The sequence below is a fragment of the Dipteris shenzhenensis genome, chromosome 16, assembly GCF_047967505.1.
Source record: "Dipteris shenzhenensis isolate YYH24624 ecotype China chromosome 16, Dip_SZ_1.0, whole genome shotgun sequence".
NCBI classification, from domain to species: Eukaryota; Viridiplantae; Streptophyta; class Polypodiopsida; order Gleicheniales; family Dipteridaceae; genus Dipteris; species Dipteris shenzhenensis.
Genome location: NC_141611.1, coordinates 27232276 through 27258677, shown reverse-complemented (window position 1 = coordinate 27258677; position 26402 = coordinate 27232276). Strand labels below are relative to the sequence as shown.

The 26402-nt window shown below is 44.9% G+C and overlaps 1 protein-coding gene across 1 annotated transcript in view; it reads right to left on the bottom strand.

The window, feature by feature from the left end:
• HIRA (histone chaperone HIRA-like protein) overlaps positions 1-25495 on the bottom strand; it is a 55520-nt gene extending 30025 nt beyond the window's left edge. The window contains exons 1-7 of the mRNA XM_087387004.1: positions 25120-25495; positions 19656-19934; positions 19260-19511; positions 18703-19118; positions 13204-14227; positions 12846-13050; positions 12510-12753 (exon numbers count right to left, since the gene is read on the bottom strand). Coding sequence (XP_087243130.1) covers positions 12510-12753; positions 12846-13050; positions 13204-14227; positions 18703-19118; positions 19260-19511; positions 19656-19934; positions 25120-25227 — 2528 coding nt within the window. The 5' untranslated portion in view covers positions 25228-25495. The remainder of the gene's footprint in view (positions 1-12509; positions 12754-12845; positions 13051-13203; positions 14228-18702; positions 19119-19259; positions 19512-19655; positions 19935-25119) is intronic.
• Positions 25496-26402: the final 907 nt, after the last annotated feature.

The following is a 26402-nucleotide window of genomic DNA, read 5'->3' as shown; positions in this document are numbered from 1 at the left end:
CTGTAGTTGTGGTGGCAGTATGACTTTACCATCATCACTATAGTTTACTTTGCCCTCTTCAGTACGGTCTTGTTTACATCGTTTACAGTATAGTGATGGATCCATGACAGTCAAAATCCAGTGATGACAGGGAAGCTAGTGCATGAGGTGGACTTCACATCAGTAAAGTTACGAGTTGTTTGGCCATTTCCTGCCAGATCATCCTCCACCTTATTTATCAACATGAGGTAAGAGACTAATGATGCATCGCACATCCACAAGGGTTTTCTAACACCCAATCGGTCTCCAATACCCATGGTTTATCATTGACACCTTTGGGGATGAGCCTTGGTGTGTTCAGCAATGATGCTTGGCTTAATGAGGGCAGATCAAGATCAGAGAGCACAAAAAGTAGGCCAAAAAAACTGTAAGCTTAAAAAACGATTTTTAATATCTTATTTTCTAATTGTAGTATTTGGTTGGTTATTCTAGGTTTCTAGGAGCTATTTTAATCTTTTAATTAGATCTCTTAAAAAATTTGCCCCAAATTACTCTCTTGCAAATTCGCATCCTCTCCCTATTGCTCTCCCCGTAAATTTTCCCTCTTATTAGCCACTGTCCTTGCTGTCCGCTTGCCCTCTGGCAGCTTCGCTTCACTTTTCTATTGTTCCAGAATGTTCTTCTGCTGTCCGACTTGACGATTTGCTGGAATTCCGCTTCACCTTGCTATTTTCCCAATTCCCACATCCGGGACAAGCCTCAAAGTAAGCATAGTTCTCAGATTTAGCCTTCTACTGAAATTGCGAATCAATTTCAGGCTGTTTTCTCTATTACAGATTTTGTTTTTCACTTTTGATCATGTCTAGAAGTAAATTCTTTAATTTATTACCTACCCACTTTGAATTCTGAGAACTTTGGTTATGTTAAGTCGAAAATCATAATTTCAGATTCTGTTTTTCACTGTAAAGCCCATTTAAAATTGATCTTTAGACTTTGTTTTAAAGCTGTAAGCCTTTCTAAAACTAGCACTACTTATTCCTAATGTATATCCTTAGAATCGTGGAGATTCTAACCATGTTTAGGTCAGATATACTGATTATTTCCGATTTAAACAATGTATTTCAGAATAGCGAGATAGGTTGGTGCCAATACAAATTTCAACGACCTTTTGCTCAGATGGCGAGTTTTGGGTCTCTCTTTACCTAGGTTTTCTCACGTATGTATGTATGCATGTATGTAGGGCTGCCAGAGGTTACTTTTATAATTTCCTAGTACCTACAATTTTATGTATTGAGTTTTTCATTCATCAGAGAGACCATTGTATATGTTTTGGACTACTTATTCATGTCCTAGGATTTCTAGGTTACCCGGGTACTGTCTGAGGATATTGTAATGATGTGTGTGTGGATGTTCATCTCAAAATAATGGCTATTTGAAATTCTCAGTTTATTGAGTATTTTATTGGAAATTACATTTGCGCATATGCATGACTGTGACAGGTATCAAAGCGTGGTTTCCTTTCCAGTTGAAGAGCTTTGTAATAGTTAGAACATAGCCTTAGGTCAACTTAGGAATTCATGGCGCAGATGGAATGTTTTAGTAGATATTCTTGTTTCATATATTATATCTTTACTAACCACACATGTGGCTTCCTTTGTGTGAGTTCTTGTGACAGACTTCACACCTCGACCGGTTATACTCTGCAAATACTACGCACCCTTACCATGGTTGATCACCATGTATGCTATCTTCAGTGTAGCTTCTGTCACCTTCTACAGAGATTACTGTCTTCGTATTTCGGAGGAGGGATTCATCACACCACCGGGGTACACTAAGCTTCATATGCCTCACTCACTACGGATCTCCATCGGACAGTTTCGAGTATCATCACACCGCCTCCGCATAGAGAGCGGCAGAGCAGAGGGGATTCCTAGGGAGCATCGCTTATGCATATTGTGCGACTGTCAAGAGGTCGAGTCGGAGGAGCATTTTATTTTCACGTGCCCAGTGTACTACGAGATCCGAGGTCGCTACCACTGCCTCTTCAAAGACGGCTCTGGGCTCCTTTCCAAATTCCTCGCCTACCAAATTAGAGATGCCTCGCGGCCTTCATTCACGAGGGGGTCCGACACAGAGAGCACTTACTCATGTGACAGGGCTTGCCCACATCATCAGACACCTCTTAGAGCAAGATCACAGAATTCTTTCCATCGAGTGACATTGATCATCTAGTCTCTAGCCGCAGACGTGACAGAGACCCCAACCCGACGAACGCAGCACGACACACGAGACACCGAGGGGACACAGATCACTCTGGGGGACCTCCCGTCCTTGTTTAGACCTGGGATACGTCCCACAAGAGTCACAGTGGCTCTGGTCTTGCGTCGAGCCTCATCCAGGAGACCGAAACGCACGGCACCCCTTGACGGGCGCCAACGTCCCATCACCGGCTATGCACCAGCCAGGGCGACATGACATACGGAGGATTCCGCTCCGCTCCAGTCCTTTTCTTTTCATTGTTACATCCAAATGTATTTGATTATGTATGATTAGAGTCACCTTCATTCATGCAGACTTCCTGCAATTGCCTTCTTAGAGCAGAAACGGCCTTCAGATGCTTGGATTCAGGAGCGCCTTGCTGCAGCGAGGGCTCACTTGCAGTTATTGCTTGATCAGAGAGCAGAGTATGCCTTTCATGCACGGGAGTCCTTCTGGATTCAGATGGGTGGTAGAGTCAATAAACACTTCTTCTCTACTCTTGGCCCTAGACATAGTAGAGAGAGTGTATCTCAGCTTATTGACTCACATGGGGTTTTACAGACAGAGCCAGATGACGTCTTACGCATAGCTTCAGATTTCTATGCCACCCTCCTTACTGCTGATCCTGAGACACACGATATAGAGGATGCTAGACAGGCTATTTGGCAGAGTATCCCAGTGTTGGTGAATCCGGATATGCATGTTCTACTTGACGCACCTTTCACCAACACAGAGTTCAGGACTGCACTTTCAGCCCTTCACAAGGGCAAGTGCCCAGGTTTAGATGGCCTCACTCCGTCTTTTTTCATTGCATTTTGGGATATGATTGGAGACTATATTACTTCAGCCATGCAGGCCATTTGGGACTCTGGCGAGATGCCTGAATCGCTTACAGAGGGCCTCATCCACCTTATCCCAAAAGGAGGTAGCAGAAATTTATTGTCCCAGTGGAGGCCTATCACACTTCTGGGGACTTGTTACAAGATTCTGGCCAAGGCTATCAGCCTCCGATTGCAGCCACTTCTCCCTGATCTTATCCACGACACTTAGACGGGATTTGTGCATGGCAGAAGTATTTTTGATAACATTTTTTCTTTCTGGGAAGCTTCAGAGTGGGCCGTGCAGAGTGGCCAGAGTCTTGCCATTCTACTGTTGGATTTTGAAAAAGCTTATGACAGAGTAGATTGGAGTTTTTTGGAGGGCACCCTACTACGCTTTGGATTCACTGATGTTTGGATCAGAGGTGTTTCCTCTTTGTACAGATCAGCCCATAGCCAGGTACTTATTGGTGGGGTAAGGGGTGAGAGATTTCAGATTTCGAGATCAGTCCGTCGGGGATGCCCCCTTGCTCCTTTCCTTTTTTTATTCGTGGCCGAAGCTATGAGCATCTATGTTAGATCTCAAGCTGACATCTTTGGGCTGAGACTTCCTATCAGAAGAGAAGAGGAGCTGCTTGACAGTGAGTTGGCTGATGACACAGCGATTTATTTGGATGCCTCTCCACAGACATTGACTTCTTTCAGGACAGCATTGGATTTATTTTGCTTGGCGGCAGGGGCGCAGATAAATTGGCATAAATCCAATGGCTTTTGGATCAGTGATGAGGACACTCCAGTTTGGGGACTTGACATAGGGTTCACTTGGGTTCAGAGGGGTGTGCCTATCAGGTATTTGGGCTGCCAGGTCGGCTTGGGTATTTCTACCACGCAGCAGTTTGCTCCCGTGTTGGAGAGCATCAGAAGGAAGCTTCTCTTTTGGAGCTCAGCCAAGCTGGATCTTGCCTCTAGAGTTGTGGTGGTCAACCAGGTCCTCTTGGCCACGGCCTGGTTTATTTGTTCATGTTGGTGCCGTTCTAGGGACTGCATCATTCAGCTCAGAAGACCGATCAGGAACTTTCTCTGGAGTGGGCTTGATGGCACAGCAGATGCCTTAGCCAGAGTGGCTTGGGAGACCCTCATCCTCCCTACACAGGATGGGGGTCTCAATATTATTGATCCAGATTTACAGTGCAGAGCCTTACTTTGCAAGATAGTGGTGCGAGGACTTATGCCAGGACAGGAACCGTGGAAGGACTTTCTTATCAGCAGCATACAGTGGTGCACACCTTCCTCAGGAGGAGACTGGATGAGCAGTGTTAGATGGATTTTCACCTCAGCACACCTCAGATCACCTTCATCCCCTCTCATGGTTGCCATTCTGAAAGCTTGGGCTAGTTTCAGAAGCTCTCTTCGGAGGATTCCTCCTTCCTCCCGGGAAGAGATTGATAGGCAGCCCATCATGTGGAACGACAGTATTTTAGATGATCGTGGCAGACCACTGGGTGCCTCACTCTACATGCAGTGGGCCAGGTGGGAGAGGGAACCTGCTTCTTCTTTGGGATCTTGGAAAACCTTCCGTAGGCTTCCAGAGGAAACCAAGTCAGGGTTGACAGGACATCTCAGAGGGAGTGCAGGGAGGATCTTGCAGATTGAGTCAGCCCTTCCAGAGGCTTGGATAGACACAGATGATATGCCTCTCACTACCTCCACTTGGGCAGGTACTTTCTCGAGAGGCGGGGTTCCACTTCAGGTCTTAGCCTTCCGAGGTGCACAGGAGGATGCTTTGGTTTTCAGTGTCCAGGATGGTGGCAGATTGCTCAGATCTACAGATGATATATTGCTTGAGTCTGCTTTTCAGCCTATCAGGGTCGTAGGCCTTTTGATGCAGGGATCAGATTCAGAGTGGTTCTTAGACCCTGACCCCCAGTTACTCTCCACCGGGTCTTGGAGACTTTGGCTCTATGGAGGAGTTCCCATCAGGTATTTACAGTGGGACCCCGGAGAGTGGGAGTGGATTGACGCGGGGCATCGAGAGAAGACCATCCCCTTCTTTCGTTACACGGTCAGTAATGCCAGGAGTTTTCAGCTCAGTAGTAGAGGTTGGAGACCCTCCAGAGTTCCTCATTGGGAGACTTTTGGTATTACTGCGAATCAGCAGAGGTACTTCTGGAGGAGGCTCTGGAAATCCCACAGGAATAGAAAGATCACTATCTTCTTTTGGCTTTCTATTCATGGAGGGATTGCAGTGAACCTTTGGAGGTCCAGATTCGGAGCCGACCCTACTTGCCCTCGTTGCCTTTCTGCTTCGGAGTCTATTCAGCATTGCTTATGGGATTGCAGACAGGCGAGATTGATTTGGATGGGGATAGCCAGGATCTTCAGTCACTTTGCCCATTCCCCACTCTTTATGACTTGGGGCTCGGTGGCTTGGCTTTCTCTTACAGGACCTCAGGTTTTCTATGAGGGACTTGACTCCTCCCGGGCCATTTCGGTTCGACATCATCGGGTTGAGCTCTGCTCGTTGGATGTGGTTACACACCGTCCTTTTACAGCTGTACATGCCTCTGTAGATACTTCTTGGGAGATTATAGCGAGCATAGCAGCCTGGCATATCTGGAGATCCAGATGCACAGAGGCTATGGAGGGTACTCAGGTTCATCCCTCGCACACATTGGCTAGTATCTGGACAGACATCGTACACACTCTGATGGCCGTATGGACGGGTATGCAGGGGGACTCCCGTGCAGCCTCAGCTAGGAGGGCTTCTTTCTTCAGGGAATGGAAGGATTCTCCTTTCTTCTCTGAATCTACTACAGGGTTGAGATGGCACTTTCAGCCTCAGCCTTGGTTTCTTTCCACCTCACTCTGAGGGGGTTTTTTATTATCCTCATGATTTCATGATGTATTCCGCTTTGAGCTTGCTCTCGCGGGTTTTTGTTCTTACTTAATAGAAGTCTTTTTCATGAAAAAAAAAAATATGCAACACGTGCCTCATTGCGAATCTGATAAAGAGAAGCCAATTTGTCCCAAGCATCCTTTATTGTCCTGCATGACCGGATGTGTGGAATAATGATTCTCTTGCATGATAAAGCAATACAAGAATGTGCATTTGCATCTCTTGCATCCCATCTTGTTTGTTCCTAAGTTGGAGGAGCAACAACAGGAGTGCTAGAGGATAAAGCATCAGGAGTCGTCCCCTCTACAGAGGGACCAGCATTAGGGGATGCCATTGCAGCATTGGCTGGCCTCAGATCAATCCCAGAAACAATGTTCCAAAAATGTCTTGCAACAAGGATATGTTTCATGAGATAAGACCACATCGGATACTTGGTGCCAATTAACTTATCATCTTCACGAAGAATGCCAAATAAATCATGATTGTTGCCAGCCATTGCAAATGGGACAAGTCAAAAATGCACTGACAAAGTGACCCAAAAGATAGCCTCAAGGCTTGCAACTGCAAAAAAATAGGACTTGCTGTCCAAATATGGAAAAGCCCCAAATTAAGCTGTAATTTGCAAATGTGATCAAATGGCCTGCAATTTCTTGCCAATTTCACTGCAAATCTGAAAGTATCGTGCAATCTGCTTGCAATAGACCCAAAAGCCCCAATTTGTAGAGCAAAACTGAGCCAAAAATAGGGCAAATTCAGGAAAAGCTCCAAATTGTCCACAAATCTGCAATCTACCTGCAAAGTCGTAGCCCAAATGCAAAGCCCCAAATGTCACAAAAAATTACAGATTTACTGCAATGTCTACTCCCAAAATCGAAGCCAAACAATGGCTGAATGCACAATTGAGCTTGCAAATGAATCTTGCAAGTGCAGAACAGTACGGACGGAACTATACGGCCAAATCCAATGGAACTATATGGAAATCCGTACGACTATACGGACGGGACTATACGGTCAAATCCGACACAGAAGTACTGACTGTACGAATGGCCGTACGGAACTGTACAAACAAATTCTGACACGCAGTACAGAAAATCCGTACAATTGTACAGACGAGCTAACGCGCCATACGGAAATCCGTACAAGTGTGCGGACTGTACGAAATCGTACGGACAGCAGGTTGTCCACACTGACGATGTAGGGCATTTCTGCTAGACAAGGAAGAGGCTTGTGCTGTCCACCCGGATGCAGGGTTACTACGTGAGTGAGACAGTGAAAGCTAGGAGTAATAGATTCTAAAAGAGACCTGAGATATGACTGAGATATAGAGCTGAGAAGTGAGCTGTGCAAAACTGTAAAGAGCTAATGAAACAATATCCAAACCTTACTCCATTTGCTCGTCCAAATCCCCGACTGTTGTGTTGCATAGACACCTTCCAGGAAGGCTGAACTAAGGCCAAGAGCTGAGGCTGAGCAGAGGCCAAACTCTGGAAGTGTCAGGGCTGTGAGAAGTGCAGTGGAAATGAACGGGAGAGAGAGGGAGAGAACACGCCTCACACACACACCACGCTGAGAAGGAGAGAAAGGAGAGAAAGGCACAAGAGAACTACAAGTGATCTCAGGAGAAAACCCCACTACAAAACCTCGAAACCAACAGGCTACTCGAGAGCTCAGACAAACAGCTCAACAACCAAGAGAACGGGAGCACAAGGGAATGGGTGAAATACTCCACTACCCTGCTCCTCAGATGCTACACTCGGCTGGCTCTGCCTCTCTGCCAAACCCCAGAATGAAGTGATGAAAACACATGTGGGGGGGCCTACATATAGCCCCCTCAGCCTCCTAGTCGGCAGCAAGGGCAGGGCCGACCAGCCTGTACATGGGCCGACCCACAACCGTAGGAGACCGACCCTAGAGCCCTACAATCAAGGCTGAGCCCCTCCAAGTAGGCCGACCTAACCAAGTGGGCCGACCCACCAACAAGGCTGCACACAGCCCTATATGGAAAAGAGACGCCAGGCAACTGGGTGTGCCGCGGGAACAACTCGAGGAACCCATCGTGTGATACTCCACCGCTAAGGACCGCCACAGGTACTGTCGAGCAAGCCCCCTCGTGGCACGAACCACCTCAACATAATCACTTGAAACCTGGTACTATTGCTCCCACGCCACAGGTGCTAGGTACCCTCCTCTGGTTTAGTACTGATACACTGGATCATCTAGTACAACAATCCAACTGCGGTCCTAGTACATGACTCCAACAGAGGATCCTGGAACATAATTCGACTAATACTGCCACTGGTGCAAGGTCTGCTTCTTCGAATGGGCACCTATATCACAGAGCTAGACAGCCTCCTCTGAAGCCCCTCTCAAGTCCAAACTAGGACACTATCACCAAATCAATGAGCTTCAATGCTTCAATGACAACGGGCATATAACAACTCACAAGGATCAATTAATTGTGTCTCGATTCCCGCACTGGCAACAATCTAAGTCAGTGGGAACAACTCCTCGTGGCTCGAGCTCCTTCCTGAAAGTTTGCCTCAAAAAATGACTCCATGCTCGGTGCACCTGATCGACAGGCCCTGCTGCCACAAACAAGCAAGCAATCCTCCATCTGGATTGGATCCGGAAAGCTTGCTTGCAGCGACTGCCACGTACTACTAAAAGGCTGGAGTATATGTGGTCGCAACAGTAACATTATTGGCCAATTGGGTATTGGACCCCTCTACGTTCCGTTGGGGACACTGATGCCAATAATGACCTTTCTGGCCACATCGGTTACACATACAGGATGCCTTGAGAGCTTCTCGTTCCTCAACTGTCAGCTGCTTATTGCCTTTCTAATTAGCTGTCAAAGCCTCAGGCTGACTGTCATAGGTACGATCGACGAAGCACTCCTCCTGGACAAGCACCATGGGGACCAATTCCTCCCAAGTCAACTCACTCACCCTACCACTGGTGATCAAGGATGAATAGAAGGCCCCGTCCTAAGAGGATAACTGGGACAGAAGAGTTATGGCCATGTCCTCTGATGAAAGCTGCTTCCCCGCCTGGAGAATCTCCTGCTAAAGTTCCTGTAACTCATTGATGTGATCCTGCATCGATGAAGACTTCTTGGGATCCAACAACCTCATCTGGACCTCCAATGAAACTCCCTTCATGGGAGAGGTTCTATTATACATGGATGCCAAATGCTCACATATACTTTTGGCCACGATCATGTGCTTCACGTGATTAATCATATGAGGAGTACAGTTAAGAAATATAAATGATCTTACCTCGGCATTGACACGGTCCCAGAGCTGAGACAGGGTCTCGGCCTCCTTCTACTCCAACATGCCGAGGTCCTTTGCCAAGGGACTTGTCCCGCAACACTTTTCAAGATGAAATCTGCCAAGTCGTATGACTGTAACACACACTCCATCATCACCCGCCAGATGCTGTAATTGAGCCCATTCAACTGCCGGTCAACTGGGAACGTGGGCAACACTGGTATTCTAGTCTTGTTCTCTGCCATCTCGATCAAAGTCGCCATCTCGGAGTGAAGAGGACGATGAACTGAAAGAGAAGGTGGATGGGATAGAAGGGAACTGAGGGTCGAAGAAAGGAGAAGGCTGAAGAAGAGGATGAAGGGGCTTGACAACCCAATGTACCTTCAAACCTCGCTTTCCGTCCCTTGGGAACGCCTCCTCTCTGATCTGAAAACACCCTTCAAAGTCATCCTTCACTGGTCACCCACTCCTCGCAAACGCTCCTCAAAAACACCTCCGAACAGCATCCTAATCCTCCTCTCTTTGTGTTGGCTCAACAGTCCCTCCGCTCCTCGGGTCTCAAGCCAACCGTGGCTGTGATACCATGTGAGAAGTGCAGCGGAAATCAATGGGAGAGAGAGGGAGAGAGCACACCTCACACACACACCACGCTGAGAAGGAGAGAGGAGAGAAAGGCCCAAGAGAACTGCAAGTGATCTCTGGAGAAAACCCCACTACAACTGGGGAGAAACCTCGGAACCAACAGGCTGCTCGAGACCTCAGACAAACAGCTCAACAACCAAGAGAACGGGAGCACAAGGGAGTGGGTGAACTGCTCCTCATGCTACATTGGGCTGGCTCTACTCCTCTCCTCTACTAGGCCCCGGAATGAAGTGATGAAAACACATGCGGGGGGCAACCTACAGCCCTACAAATGGATCTCCTCAGGGCCCTATATCAGGGCTGAGCCCCTCCTCCAAGCAGGCCGACCTAGCCAAGTGGGCCGACCCACCAACAGGACTGTACACAACCCTATATGTAGGGCTCAAGCCCCCAGCCCATGGAGGGCTGAAGCCAGCAAGGTGGCCGACTTGCAGGTCAGCCCACCCTCTGCTTTACAGCCATAAAAGGGGCTCTAAGAGGCGCGTAAAGGGCATACCTGCCCACACACCTCCATACCCTGCCTGGGAACCTCCATGGCACTGAACAGCCACTTTAACCACTCTCACGAGGGGCGGGCACACCCACAACAGTGCCCTCACTCTCTACGGTATCCTCACTCACTGGGCGGGCACACCCACGGGCCACAAGCAAGGCCCTCTCTCTCTAGGTGACATCAAGAGACGTTGACCTCTAACAAGGGCTGCACTGGAGGGGCTGGAGGGGAGCTGTTTGGAGTGCTGAAGGCTGGAGGACTGAATGAGGAATGAGGGCATGGAGGCCCCCTATTTATAGGGGCTGGAGGGCTGAGCCAACCTACCCAAACTGGTCGACTTTTCAGTGAGATGTTTGGGGCTGCCCTTGGTCCCATAAAAGGTAGTCTAGGGAGGGGTGCAGGGAAGCCTATAAAGACAGCCCTTCCCTCACCCATTTCCTTCACTTGTTCCAGCCCTGAGGGGGCCAAAAGGGCTCCTATCCTAGGCTGGACCTAGACGTATCTCTAATCCTAAGATGGAAACACTACCCTACTATTCTCCAGTGGGTACCCGTGAACAACAACTGATCTGTCTGACTTGACCTAAGGCTGAGAGACGACCTACGTAGCTTGTGCCTGACTATAGAAGAGTACATTGTGCACACGTATTGCAGACGCAATGACCTGAGAGGCAACTCCAACCAATACCGAGACCTTGATGCTCTCCACACTGACGATCTAAGGCACTTCTACAAGGCAAGGAAGAGGCTTATGCTGTCCACCGGAATGCAAGGTTACTGGGTGAGTGAGAGAGTGAAAGCTGAGTAATAGAAGCTGACAGAGAGCTGAGATATGACTGATAGATAGAGCTGAGACATGAGCTGTGCAAACTGCAAAAGAGAACTTCCAAGAGCTGATGATACAGTACCCAAACCTTACTCCATTTGCTGCTCCGAATCCCCCGACTGTAATGCTATGGACTGCTGAAGTGTGCTGCTGTTCAGGGCTTTTTCTAGAGTGCATAGGGGCTGCATAAAGGGCTGGAGGGGAACTGCACTGGAGGAGAAGATGAGGCTGGAATTGAATGAGGAATGAGTGCTGTAGCCCCCCCTTTATATAGGGGGCTGTGGGGTGAGCCAACCAGCCCCAAACTGGCTGACATTTAGTCGGTCTGTTTAGGCTGGCTGGTTGGGCCCTTTGCCCCATAAATGGCAGCCTAGGGAGGGGCACAGGTCAGCCTATAAAGGCAGCCCTTCCCCCAGCCCATTCTCCCTTGATGGGAGCACATTGGCTCAGCCCTGAGGGGGCCCTTCTGGGCTCCTATCCTAGGCTGAGACCTAGACCTACCTAGAACCCTAAGAGAAACACTAACCCTAGCTATCTGACTTGACCTAAGGCTGCGAGACTGACCTACGTAGCCCGTGCCTGACTGCCCTAGACAAGGGCTCACAATGGGGTCAGGACATACGACAAAATATCCTATCATAGGAACTATTTGCACTTTGTCGATGTAGCCAGTGTCTCACATTGCACCCAAGTGCAGGGTGCATGTGACATGTACTGTTGCTGCAATAGATTCTCAGTTTGCCTTTAGCTCCTGCTTCCTTGCACTCGCATTTCTGCTCCCTTGCGTCCATAGAACCCTTCAAAATCTCTCTTTGCCAATATAAATCCATTTGATGTATCAAGGCGATACCAATGTAGACCAAGAGTAGACAGGAATAGTAATCTTAAGAACAAGCTGACCAAATTCTGAGATATGAGAAAGAATGAGTAATCTTAAGAACAAGCTGACCAAGGAGGTCATCATTCTTCGTTGCCTTCATCTAAGGCCTTGTCATATATGAGAGGAATCCACCCCCCCAACCCCGCGAAAAAATAGCGAGAATGACTGTTTTGTGTTCATACTTTTACTTTTGAAAGTACAACCTATATCAAAGAAGGGATCCCTTATTGCAACAGATTTAAATATAACCAACAAAACAAGGAGTGGTGCCACCTTCCTATTGCCTACCGATACATGGCACAGCACAAGAGGTGCAGCAAAACGATTGCTGCAGCTCACCATCTAACTAGTGGGCAGCAAGGGATGCAAAAAACGCAAAAACAGAGTAGCAACATCAAAGGCATAATGTCAGACTAAAATTAAGAGTATACAAGTTGGACCTTACCGGTTCCACTTCAAATTGCGTGCAGCCACATTGGCTGCCATTGCTTGGAGCGAAGCAAGTTCACTGCCTCCAGCTGCTAAGTTTCCTTGCAACGAGCTGGAAAAATTTGATGCATGAAAATGATCATCTGCTATCCGTTGCCAACATCGCATATCCATGTGAAATAGGAATGCATGACGATTTCCAAGAACAACTAGAGGAGCCCCAGATCTTGAAATTCTGGCAGACACTACCTTCAATGTGCCTGTTAAAACATTCACAACACCAATATAAATGCAGCAAGTTTACCTGCAAGCCGGAGTGAGATAGGAATAGCATCCAAAACTAAGAATCTACCTTTATCAGATGGATCAGTCGCTATTGACAGCAGAGGCAAAACTGACTCTTTTAATAAACAGCTTGACCCAATAAATTCCCACATGTACAAGGCTCCATGCCGTGTCAGCAACAGAAGCTTCCACCCTTCATCACAATCAAGAAATACCGGTGCAGATCCCACCATCATACATGGCAGAGCCCTCCTTCCCGCTTTCGTGAATATCTACAACAAGATTCCAGTGAATCACTTAAGAGCCCGCGCAGTTAAACAGTCCACATTGTACAGTGCTGACCATCCGTGAACAACCCAAAAAACACGAGTAAATGAAAGCGCGCGATATAGGAAAAAATAGATGTTCATAAAGGAAAAGCTCACCTGTAAAGTGCCGTCATCACAACCTACAGCCCACATATTTGAATTGCCTGCAATGGCTGTGGCCTTACCACGCATCCTATCACGCCACTGTACATCACCACCTTTCGAGCATATTATCTCTGTCTCTGGAGCATCTAATCTAGTGGTGCCAACTGATCCACTTGAAGGAAATACCAGCGGCCTTGCCTCCAAACTAACAGGCAAATGAGGATCGTCCTCCTTGTCACAAACAGTCACTGAAAGCACACCTTTACCAACTTGATTATCTGCATTTATAACCATATCTCTGTGTGCAGGGACTAAACCTAGCTGGGCAGCATCGGCTGAGCAAAGTCCTGCTTCTAGAACAAGAGAATTCGTAGCACTTGCTCTTGCAGCAGCGTTGATTTGAACACTTCCAACTGTCCCATTATCACTTTTGGCTTGTTGGTCTCTGTTACCCTCTTTAACTACTGCCCCTGTATCAGCACTATCCAAAGCACTAAAATCTCGTTTTTGTCCTGCAATGGTGGATGAAGAAGGGTGCAAACCATTCACCATTCTCTCATCCCTGATTTGAGGTCCCACCGGCTCTGGGATTATCCGTCTGCGACCATCAGGTCTTCTATATTCCCGCTGTTTTACAGGGCTTGATATCCGTGGCTCATTTTCTTTCGCAGGCACACTAACAGATGTGCCATTCCCCATACTTGGACCTGACCTTGCTGCCACATCAGGGACAGCAGAGTGAGAGCTGATTGGATCTTCACTAGTCGTCTGCACATTAACTGGAATAGAAGTTACTTGCTCATTCAGCTGATTTTCTCCACTCCCCCACTGCTTAGCTGCTAGAGATTCCAGCATCAAAAGGGCTGGAGATTCGGCTAACGTAGTTTGACGACTCCGAATGTCTCCATAGCGGCTCTTTTTTAGGTCCTCCAGCTCACTATCTGGGAGCCTATACCCCAACTCCTTGACCTCAAAGTGGAATGCAGCCACAGAACCATCAAGGGAGCAACAGAGAAGAGAGTATCCATCAGGGCTCCTGCAGCACAATCATAATCCATTTGTCGGAATCAAACCAGAGTGAAATCCAACAGCAACAAGTAAGCACTATGAAAGAGCCCATGTTGTGAAGTACATAGATTATAAGCTTCTTTGTGGAAAGGGCACAAGCAGCAGCGACAAAATAAGAAAAAGAGAGGGAATGAATGCTCATGGGCACAACCTCGTGGCTTACTTGGAGCAGGAACTCTTTACTGTGAGGTAGAGGGAGGGGGGATGGAGAGAGAGAGAGAGAGAGGGAGAACGAAAGTCTATAACGTCTACGAAAGACCAAAGGGTCTATGAGACTGAAGAAAACCAGATACAGTGAAAGCTAAGGGTCTGCGTGGAGCCACTAAATGGGCACCCCTACCCAAGAGGAAGGGGGGGGGGGGGAGGGAGAGACAGACAGACAGACAGACAGAATAAAGATGATGCTAGTGTTGCTACTATTCTTAATTGTATCAAGGAAAATTCTTAACAGCCTTCTTAATGAAGATGATGCTGGTGTTGGTAACTATTCTTAATTATTTCAAGGAAAATTCTTAACAGCCTTCTCTCTGGGGTGCTGAAAGGCATTGCTTTCTAGATAGGAAATAATGGATACTTTCATACAGCCTTCTCTTGAAGGGGTGGTGAAAGGCATTGCTTTCATGACTGTTGAATCCATACATTGTCATAGTATACACGCACGTGTAGTCACAGGATCTAGTATACTAGAGCAAAATTTGGAGGCATAAAGCTTTTTAAGCTCACAAGCCTTACACGTTTTCTCTGAAACACTGAGATTGAAGCAATCTGAGGTTCATTCCAAGGACACAATACAAATCTTAAAGCTTGAAAATACACACCACATTTCCCACTTTGTAAATTTCCCTTAAGACTCGTATAAAGCTTGGGCTGACCTATAAACTTCACTTAGATCCATTCCAAATGTCTTGAGTTGCTATTATGACAGCCAAAAGCTTTCCATTATATTGAAAATGAATATGTATACATGGTTCAACTAGTCAATGTTTACAAGAGGGGTCTAACTAAAGAACCACTCCATCCTAAGCAAAATTTCTACCCTAGCTAATCTCATAACATGACAGCCAAAAGCTTTCCATTACATTGAAAATGAATATGTATACATGGTTCAACTAGTCAATGTTTACAAGAGGGGTCTAACTAAAGAACCATTCCATCCCAAGCAAAATTTCTACCCTAGCTAATCTCATAACATGAAATGACACCTCCTCAATCTACACACAAAGACTTGGAACCATCTCCCACCTACTCAGCCAAGAGCGAACATACGCTCCTCCTCCTACCCTGAATGAACCTCAGGAGAAAAGGAAGGCATCCAGAACATAGTCAGGCAAACATTTCTTCTTCTACCCCAAATAAACCTCAGAAGAAAAGAGTCATCGCTGAGATTCTTGGCTTGTTGCAGTAACAAGACCTGTTGCTGTTTGGTCTGCATTTATTGAAATAATTATTCAGCACTGAGTATTATATTTGAACTACCTGCTCCTGAGCAGGGCTGAGCTCCATTGCTAGCAATTGGTTCCATGATGATGTTTTAATGGCTGCCCAAAACAAACATGCACACGACAGCAAGCAATAATCAATACCATTACAACATGCTACTGAAAACTCATGCATAAACATCACAATCTAAAGAGAAGAATTCCATGATAGAGATAACAAAGAGCTGTTGGCATCCCACCATATCAGCACCAAAGCCATCATCGTGGATGATGCCACATGTGCACTGATCGAGAGAAGCATGACACGTTCCTGTATTCCCTAGGTAGACCAGGGAATCTCAACATGATCGGAAACCTCGGCACATGATGCGTGGCGTGTGTGTCATGCATATTGTGAACCCCATGGAACCAGGGAATAATGAATACCAAATGCAGGCCCAAATCAACTAGAGTCCTCTATAACACCATGGCTACAGAATGATAACTCCCCTCCCATAGATGGTGACCTCCTAAATGTGGTCCCCTTTCATACCGAGCTTGCATGGATCCAATCTCGTGGGCTGGCGAAAAGACGGCAGAGTGAGCAGAATAGAAACGGATACGAGGTGGGGAGAAAAGACCAAAATAGCAGAGCGGGATTCAACAGGAAGGAATAGGATAGAGACGGAGGGGAGAACGGCAGAGGAAGAATCAAGTCTTGGAAAACACATTTCTAAGCATGTATCCTACACCAGACACCATGTAGAGAACCAATGACCTTGCATCCTCAACAAAGAACAAGCCATCCTACTGTGGAAGATATGCCAGGATAGTACGACCACTTAAATCACACTCCAGCATGTGCACAAAAGTAAATACAAGACACTTCAGAACCAGGAGAGAGAGTACTGAGATGTACAGCCAAAACATCTCATATATAGATGTAGAGACAGACCTGCCAAACTGTACCAGGCACCCAAAAAGATGCTGTATGCTGCTGTGTCACATACTGTAATCCTCAACTGCCATGTGCCATCGTTGTAGGCTTCAGTAGCTGTGTTAGGCTGAGCACTCCTGCACATATATTTGCTCCTGTCCTACGCACCACTAAATGCTCTCTAACTCGCTGTTGATCTGCACTCGAGTGTGCTCTGGGATAACCACCTGCAGAATGAACTATTTTGCCCCTCGAAAGGGGCCCTTATATAGGGCACAAGACACTTTCAGGTCACCCAACTGGGGCATAGATCAGGCTGTGAGCCAACCAACAGACTGCCAACCTAGGCAGTCTTTTCTACCTATCAATGGCCTGCATTGCAGATGCCTTGTCCTGGCTGTATGCCAGCGCATCAGCCCATCATCTGGGCCTGTACCAGGGCCTATGCATGCCTACACAGCAGCCCACATGGCAGCATCTCTGCCAGCCCTGTGTGCTATCCAGGGTGACCACATTGGCTACCCTAGAATTAACCTACGAAGAATTTATTGCTGCTGCCACGTGGCTGGTGGCAACCCTCTGCTCAGCCCATCTGGCAGTCCTCTTCTCTGGCCACACAGCTTCCCTCAATCCCATCCCTCTGCAGATGTCAAGCCCCTAGTCCCACTTAGAGCTCAAAGGTGGGGCGTTGATCCTAAAATTCCAACATCAGGCAGGCTGAGGGGTTGCAGGGGCCTAAGAGGCAGAAGCATCCTAAGTGCAGCTGAAAGAGCTTTCATTTAGCATGCTTATTGTACTTTCACATTTCAAAAGATTTGGAAAGGCCCACATGCCAACTGAAAGATGTCTTGACATTAAAGTTTTCTCCCGTGATCCTTCTCATTTTTGAAGTGAACTTATATAAACAGCCTATGTATACCCTAGAGATAAGGTATCTATATAAAGAGTACAGGAATCTGGACAGGGGCCAGAAGTCGCCCTAATTGTTCAAGTCAGATGCTGAATTTTGTTTGGGTTTCATGGGATGATGACTTGAAACCTTAGGGATTCTCCTTTCGCCTCCTTTGGTGCAAATAAGAGTGCACAATTGTGCATGGGCACTATCTCCTAGTATAGTGGTACAGCCAGTGCTTTTGAATGCAAAAGGGAAAGAAAACAATTTTTTGAAAGGGAGTTTGGCTATTAAAAGGCAATTTTTGTAGGACAATCTCCATAAATGGCAATTTGGAACACACGGTTAATTTTTTATAAAATACACGTGGAAATTCAAAAAAGAGTTTCCATCCTCCACTATAGCACTCCCTCAAAGGAGGCAGTGCTACTAAATGCGTCAGTCTCAAAAAATCCTAACAACCAGGTCCCCACCTCAAATCATTTAAAACATGAAAACTATTGTCGACAGTTGGCTTTTGATCTGAAGGTATCAAGCGAATTTCCCTACCTATTTTGAGAGGGTTTACAGAACTTCGGGCAAAAGCACTCTCCAATTTTGGAGCCACTTGGCAAACGACAATCACAAGTGAATCATGATTTACAGAAGTGGATAGGGTAGCCACAACAAAGTGTGACACTGTGATGTAGACTGAAAGCCTGTAGAGCCAAGGCCAATGTCTGACAAATCCCAAACCTAAAAACCACTACAAATCCTGATTTTAGTTCCATGGAGGCCACCTTAAGGTTGACAAACCTCATGCAACCAAATGCATGCACCTTTGAAAACATTGGCTAAACCTACTACAAACCCTTATATACAAACCCTTATATAAGTTCCATGTAGGCCACGTTAAGGTTAACAAAACTCATGAAACCCAAATGCATGCCTCTTTAACAAGATTGGCATGCATTCTTGACAAGATATATAATTCAAGCTCTAATTGGTGCAGTCTTGCCTGTGTTACACTTTGCCATCTTCAGAAGCTGGGATTAAAAGCCAGAACTTTTCTTTGAGAGCTTACCACAAAAGGAAATCAGAGCATGCTCAAGATTATCCCTAAGCAAATTGCTTATAACAGCTTTCAAAAAAAAAAACAGATGAAGATACAATCATCGAGTAAAGTCAAAGCAGAAATCGTGCAGGACAAGACCTACCATGACAGATCGACAACACTCTGAGTGAAAAAATGCTTCCCGACAAAGACTGGTCGAGCACTAGTCGTGGTCCAGACGGTGATGGAGCAATCCTGGCTCCCCATTGCAATCACATTATAGGGAAAATCTTTTGATGCATTTTTTAAACCACCGTTTGCCAAACCAGCAGAGGTATCAGCCCCAGCCTTTGCATTTTCTGGATCTGACCCAGTAGGCTGAGGTTGCTTCCGAAACAATGAATGATTAAAGCGCACTGCAACTACAGGAGCATTATGTCCCAAAAAATCAAAACTAGCAGTCCAATCACCCCTTTCAAGTACTGGTGCAGAGTGCCTTGGTTTTTGAAAACCGTTAGTAGTAGTTATAAAATGTCCACATGGAGACCAATCCAGGCGTCTAAAGAAAGTTGAACCGACCTGCAGCATACGCTCAAACAAGGTTGATAAGCATACCTTTTGAGTCATAAAGAAGCTAACAAGAGCAACATACAGCAAACCACAAGTTCCAAGCAAGAAAAAGCATTACAGAAAGAAAGCTGGAACAAATTAAATACTCACAGTCTTTTCCCAATGTCCCTCAATTCTGTGTGCCAGACTCCAATCACCAGTTCGCCATATTATGACATTCTTGTCATCCGATTGACTAGCTAAAAAAGAACCAACAGGATCCCAAGAAACGCCCTTGACAAGACTCGTATGACCTTTAAGCACTGCAACATGTGAACCGTTGGATGTGTTCCAGATGTGCACTGTATTGTCCAGACTACAGCTAGCAAGCAAAGAGTCATCCGGAGACCAACCGAGATCTACCTACTTCAATTTATACACAATAAAAGAAAGAGGTCATTCAAAATCCAGACGGGGTTCCCAACAGCATATACCAAGCATGCTTTGCATCATAATAAATTATGAAAGGTGAAACGAGCATGAAGGTAGAGAAATGAATTAATTTACCACATCTGCGGTATGCCCCCTTAATGTCAATACAACCTTCCAATTCTCAACATCAGGAGGCTCCCCACTTCCAAACTCAGTTGTACCAGAACCACCCCTCCTTTCATGAATTAGCACTATCTGATCATCAGAACCAGAAGCTATAAGACGACCCAGTTTAGCCCACCGGACACAATTGACTGACCCAAAATGGTCTCGAAGAGTAGCCAACAGCTTCGGAGAAGCTGGATCTGGATCAGCCTCTTTATGTGACAGATGTTTCATGTCCCAGATTCGAACCTGCAGTCAAAATAAGCTCACAACTGTTACCCTAGAATGCAATCACTAAATCTACGAGCACACTACGGATACACACATTTACACGAATTCCATGATATGCAATGGCACCTTGCAATTACGCACTCTCAAAATCCAATAAATCTAGTCTTGACGAGATTAATCTCCATACCTTTTAGAACCTCATAATACTTCATAGCTTATTGAAACAATACTACAACACACAAAGAATCCGCTCACAAAGTTTGAAATCATAAACGACGCCCCAATTATCATGGGTACCCTGTTAGGCGTAGGGAAGGACGGAGGTACAAATGGACACAAGCAACCACATAATGTACAATAATACATGACATTAAAATAGCTTATATCATACATTTACGATTAGTCCCTTGCATCACCTTTAGGCCATCCACACTTGAGTGAAGGTTACTTTCCTCAACATCCCCCTCTTAAATTGCACTTCATAAGTAGAAATGATCTACAAACTTTCTTCATGTTTGCGAAATAAAAGATTGGAAATTTGAAATATTCACAAATAGAGCGCCACTCAGCAAGTTACCCAAACTCCTCTCTAAGTTGTCATTTTGTAACAAATGCTTAGTTGCTTGTCTCAAAAATGAAGAATCAATGCTGAGTGACTTCATGAAAATACTCATTATGTATATATCTAGATGAATCCAGGAACATGCCCAAACTCATCCTCTAAAAATACAACATAGTGCAGTTTCAATCTCATGATAGTCACTCATAAGGTTGAAAACCATAACCTCCATCATGCATAGCAGGGACTAGCTACTATGATATCCCCACTAATGTCATCAGCGCCCAACAGTGGGTGTAGACCATAGTATAAACACATGCTCTCACACATACAAATCCACACACCCACACATACTTGAGCATCCATTTATACAAAGTCTTCATGCTGAGTTTCTGTCGGCACTCCAGAGGTGAAGGGCAAACTCAGCCACGGCGAAGGCTAGCACTAAAGGAGATGGCTAATCAAAAAGTAGTCCAAAATCTCTTCATTCAAGCTACAACTGCTTGTGAAGACTAAACGATTTCATTTTAGTCTCTCCCAGACGAGCATCTAAATCTAGCTGATAGGGCAACGCACCACTTCAGATAGAAAGAATTATCGCAATACCAGCAGGCCGCAACATGGACGAAAACTTCACAGAGTGAACGTTGCATGTCCACTATGTACTCCTATGTGGTACAATGGATCAGGTCTGTTTCTTTATTTTGGACCATTTGAGGTAGAGAATTCCATAATGTTTTGTTCTAGTGTTGTCAAGAATAAAGTATTGTGGGACTCTAGAAAGCATCTCAATTTATGTTTATTAGCTCCAAAACCAAACTACTTTCATAAGCAATATTTGTTGAGCCATGGTATTTTGCTTTTGTTGAAGATAATGGAACCGCAAGTGTTTCTTGGTTTGCAACAATGACGCTCATATCCCACCTTTTTATTTCAAATTTCAATCCACAAATCCATATTCCTTTCAAGTATCCAAAAGCTCTTTTGTCCCTTGTAGATGATTTTGGATTACTACAAAACTGACTGAAAGCACCAACTGCATATGACATATCTCCTCTTAAAATTGTTAAATAAATAAAACTTCTATTAAAGGTTGGGATCAACATGATGTGTATTGTCATTAAGTAACAAATTGAGATTATGCTAAACTAAATCATAGAATAAGGGGGAGGGGAAAAACCAAAACCAAACAGGTACCTAAGAGCAGATGACCTCTAAAATTAGAATAACCCTAAGAACTAAAGAGAAACTGGCCAGCCACTTTGAATTTTGATTCTACATTCAAGGATCCTAAATATACCAAAAGCCAAACATAATGACTACAACATAGGATAGAGCAGAGTACCTTCATAACTTTTCTTCTATTATGCTCCTTTCGAAGAAGTAATAGGATTAAATTACTACATTAAGAGATGAAGGCACTGTTACTTGTGCAAAGACGAGAGAGCCTATAGAATTGGGAGTAATCACTCCATATTTAGCCCATAACAGAGATGTTTGAGTCAATATGAGGCATTCGTATGATATTCAACATACCATACTCAGGTGGTTGTCGTTTATCATAGATGTCAACTTCTAAACCTAAGAAAGCATACTTAACTTCTAAACCTAAATAATAGCTTCCAATACCTGTCTAATTAAGTCCACAAAACTCTAGAGGATAAATTCCTCCACCAAAAGAATTTGGATCTTTGTGCATAATTTCTTTGAAGTTTGGAACGTCTAGAACAAATAAGCCATCTATGAGTCTCCTAACCTCACTAAGTCAATTAGTCAAGTCTCACAAGAGATCAATCGTTGCATAAACTCAAATTCATACATAAAAAGGTAGAAGTAGACTAAGAAAATAGTAGAATTAGTGCTGAGACTTGGCTTGCAAATGAACCCAAAAGACTTACAAAAGTTCATACAAACATGCATAAACACGCACGAGCGCTCATACACACACACACACACACACATATACATACATACATGTAGATAGATAGATACATAGATACATAGAGAGAGAGAGAGAGAGAGAGAGCAGCTAGTATATGTCTTTGATGCAGACTTAACCTCTCTTAGCAAAGATTGCAAATAAAGCATTTTATATCCAAACACAAACATAAGAAATCAAGAACTTTAGCCAAAATTTATGCAAGGATATCTCATCCCCTGAAGAGAGAGAGCTACCAAAATCAGGTGTATGAATCAAGAGAACTTCTCTTAGCTTTAAAGCAACCAGATTCAAAACTGTCAATTTCCAATGTGATAAGAGATCTTTGGTCCCTAAAGATTCTTCTAGTACTTTGAAACTCCTTTCTCTATGGCTTTTAGGCTTTTAGATATATACATATATGCGCGCGTGCACACACACCCCCCCCCCCCCACAGATACAAATATATATGAATGTATGGTATGCCCACACAAGCACACGTGTGTTGTACATACATACATGTATGTATGTATGTATGTATGCATCCATTCGATGCATGTATAGCACTCCTATCAAGCAGCCAATGTTACTGGCTGAACTTTGAGGCATGTACTATCCCTCCCATTTGGCCCATGTAATCAAAAAGAGAGCAGCCTATTCCTCCTACAATACTTTTAAACAGCCCTCAGAGCCAATAGTGAACGAAATCATGACTAGGCAAAACTAATCTTCCTTTCCAGCCATTTTCTAATATAAAATCCTCAGTAACTAGACAAAGGTATTTTGCCTTTTTTTAAGTCATTTTCTAATACATGTAATCCTCCATAACATTAATGCTACTCTTTAGAGCTGAAAGCTGATAGTCTAGATGTTTGTTTTGGCCTCTAGAAACGGTACTAAAATATATATTATTTCTGCTCTCTTTGCTAGGATAATAGTTTCTCAAAAATTTATGAATGGTGGCTAATCCTTCCTGTCTTTACACACCATCAAAGCTCAGGAGTGAGATTTACAGAAATGCAGAAACTATGTTTCTCATGTGATTTATATTAAAGTTACATTGAGATTTATTTTGATTTTTTTGCACAAAAGAGACTTCCATTAAGTATGAACAGAACCAGCAAGAGAAAGCTCAAAGCAAAAATACATCATGCAATGCACGAGCAAAAACTTCTCAAAAAGAGGTGGAAAACAACCGAATTTGAGGCTGAAAATGCCATCTTGACCTTGCAATAGACTTAGAGAAGAAGGGGGAACCCCTCCACTCTCTAAAGATCGCATCATGTTAGCAGAAGCTGCTCGAGAGGACCCTTGTATGCTCGCCCAGATGACCATCAGTGTATGTATAGTGTCAGTCCATATACTAGCCAAAGTGTAAGAAGGGTGAACCTACCCATCCAATGCCTTTGTACATCTGGCTCTCCAGATATGCCACCCTGCAATACTCGCCAATATCTCCCACGAAGAGTCCACAGAGGCATGCACAGCTCTAAATGGTGAGGCAGGAAGATCATCCTATTCAGGTTACATTGATTTTCAGAACGCCATGCATATAAGTCAGCTAATCCTATGCCAATAAAATAAAGTGTGACTTCTAGAGAAACAAGTTTTCACGCTAGCTATCTCACAAATGCCTTGAATGCCATGAATTACAGGAGATGGTTATAGACAGAGAAGCAATATTTATAAGGCATCTTCAATGGAATTGTTTTCTGCCTTTGGCAGTAACATCATGCTGCCCTCACTGCAGCATGGGTTCCAAGATGGGTTCAGTAATAACTAAAGTCTAAGACATGTCTACCACGACACTCAGAATGCAGCCATGCCTTGCATACTACACACCACTTAGGTTGCATCCATTGGATGAGCATGATTGGAGCACTTTAGATCACACCAAATGCAGACTCTGATAGGCAAACCAGCAAGGAACGATTTGGCAAAGGCTCTCTTACAGCTTACAAATGAAAACGTCAAGGGCACAAAGTATGCAAATGAGCGATAGAAAGAGTTTTAAGGATGGAGGGCAAATAATTTGCAGCTCCATGAAAGTAGATGTGCTTCATTGACAGCTAAACACTAATAATAGGTTGGCATACAAACATCATGGTCCATTCAGGATGATGTAGTAGGCGGCATTCAGACAGACCATTGAATACGTCCAAAACTCACTATAATAGGGCTATAACTATTAAATCTGGCACACGATCCACCCTCGGTCAAACTAACATTCTGAAAGGCTGGAGTGTGAATCCCTTTTTCTATCCAATGTCGCCATGTTGATGACAGCAAGCCTCTCACAAGAGTGCCTTGAAAAATCAAAGATGTTGGGCGCTGCAGACAGCTAGAGGAGCTGTGCGTTATGCTTCAGCAGCATTGAGAATCTCATACAGTTCTAACTGTTAAATTTGCGACTAGGATATTGGCACTAATTCGACCCACATAATTTTTCTGTTGTGAATTCCGTAATCCTCGTGTCGCCTTTACAACCACGACTTGGCAAACGCTAGCTCACAATGATCCTTGACAAAATGTTCAAAAAGCATCGTTCAGAGCCAAGACTAAGCAACAATTGATGAATAATTCTACAAAACAAGGAATCGGAGCGGGTGCTGGGCCGACGTGCGAAACTACTATCCAATCGGGAGCTGAGTGTTCCTCGGTTCAGGCCAACACATTGATGAAATATTTGCCGCCAAAACAAGCTACCATGGATAGGGTAAGCATACCTTGTGGTCGCCTCCAGCAGTGGCGAAGCGATGGCCATCTGTTTGAATGTCGATGGAGAAGATCTGCAGGCCCTCGTGACGGAGCCATGCGGGCTTCTCCACTATCATCTCCCTTCCAATTTACCCAATGCAAGCAAAGAGCAGGGGAGGGCGCTATGGAGCCTACGCCGAGGCCTCAACAGTGGGACATTGGACCATCAGAGAAAACAGAGATGCAAAATTCAGATGTGAAAGGGGAAAATTCGGAGAGCCCAAAAAGCACAAAGCAACTGTGGGAGCAAATCATAAGGAGTGAGGATGAAGAAGAGATGGAGATGTTCCGTGTTGTTTGAGTGGTGGGTTGTGGGAAGAAAAGAGGAGGGTGGAAGAAAGCATGGTAAATTCAAAGAAATCAAGCAAAATCTCGCAAACCACTCCTCCTTAACTTGGGTGCTCAACCCTCACTAAAGGGTGTTCTTCCCTCGGGGGGTGACTCTGGGTGATTGTGTTCTCATACAAAATCTTGCAAACCACTACTACTAACCTAGGTACTGAACCCTCACTCAGGGGGTGATTGTGTTCTCAGGCAAAATCTTGCAAACCACTACCACTAACCTGGGTACTGAACCCTCACTCAGGGCGTGATTGTGTTCTTCACTCAGGGGCTGGCAAAATCTTGCAAACCACTACTACTAACTTGGGTACTGAACCCTCACTCAGGGGGTGATAGTGTTCTTCACTCATGGGGTGATTGTGAATTCTCAGGCAAATCATCCAGGAGGGGGTTGATTGTGTTCTTGGAGGGGGTTCTTTGAGGCAAGATCCATGAGTGGATGATTGGGGGCAAGATCCATGGAGACCCTAACAAAGAGTAAGAACAAAGCTAGCATAGTTAGCCTTCTTGTGAGGGCCCACTACCAAGCCTTTCATATCATGTGTCTTTCTTGCTTCATCACATGTTCCCTCCTTTTTTTATATCACTTCCTTTACACTCCTCTTGGGCCTTTTTAGCCCCTCCCCTACCTATTCCCACTTTTCAATTCAATTCTCAAGGACTCTTTGTTCGGAACGAAGGGGGGTTAGGACACTACTTGTTTGAAAGCCCTTGAAATGAAGCCATGTGATCTTAAGCTCAAATAATAAACTTCACTAAATAAAAATAAATCATTTCATGTGGAAGCTCTTGGTAAGACCACTTGTTTGCATAAGATAATGGGCACAATTTGAATGGAATTGTGCTACTTTAATGTAACTAAACTACTTATGTTAAGCTTGCTAACATAGCATAATGTTATGTGGAAAAG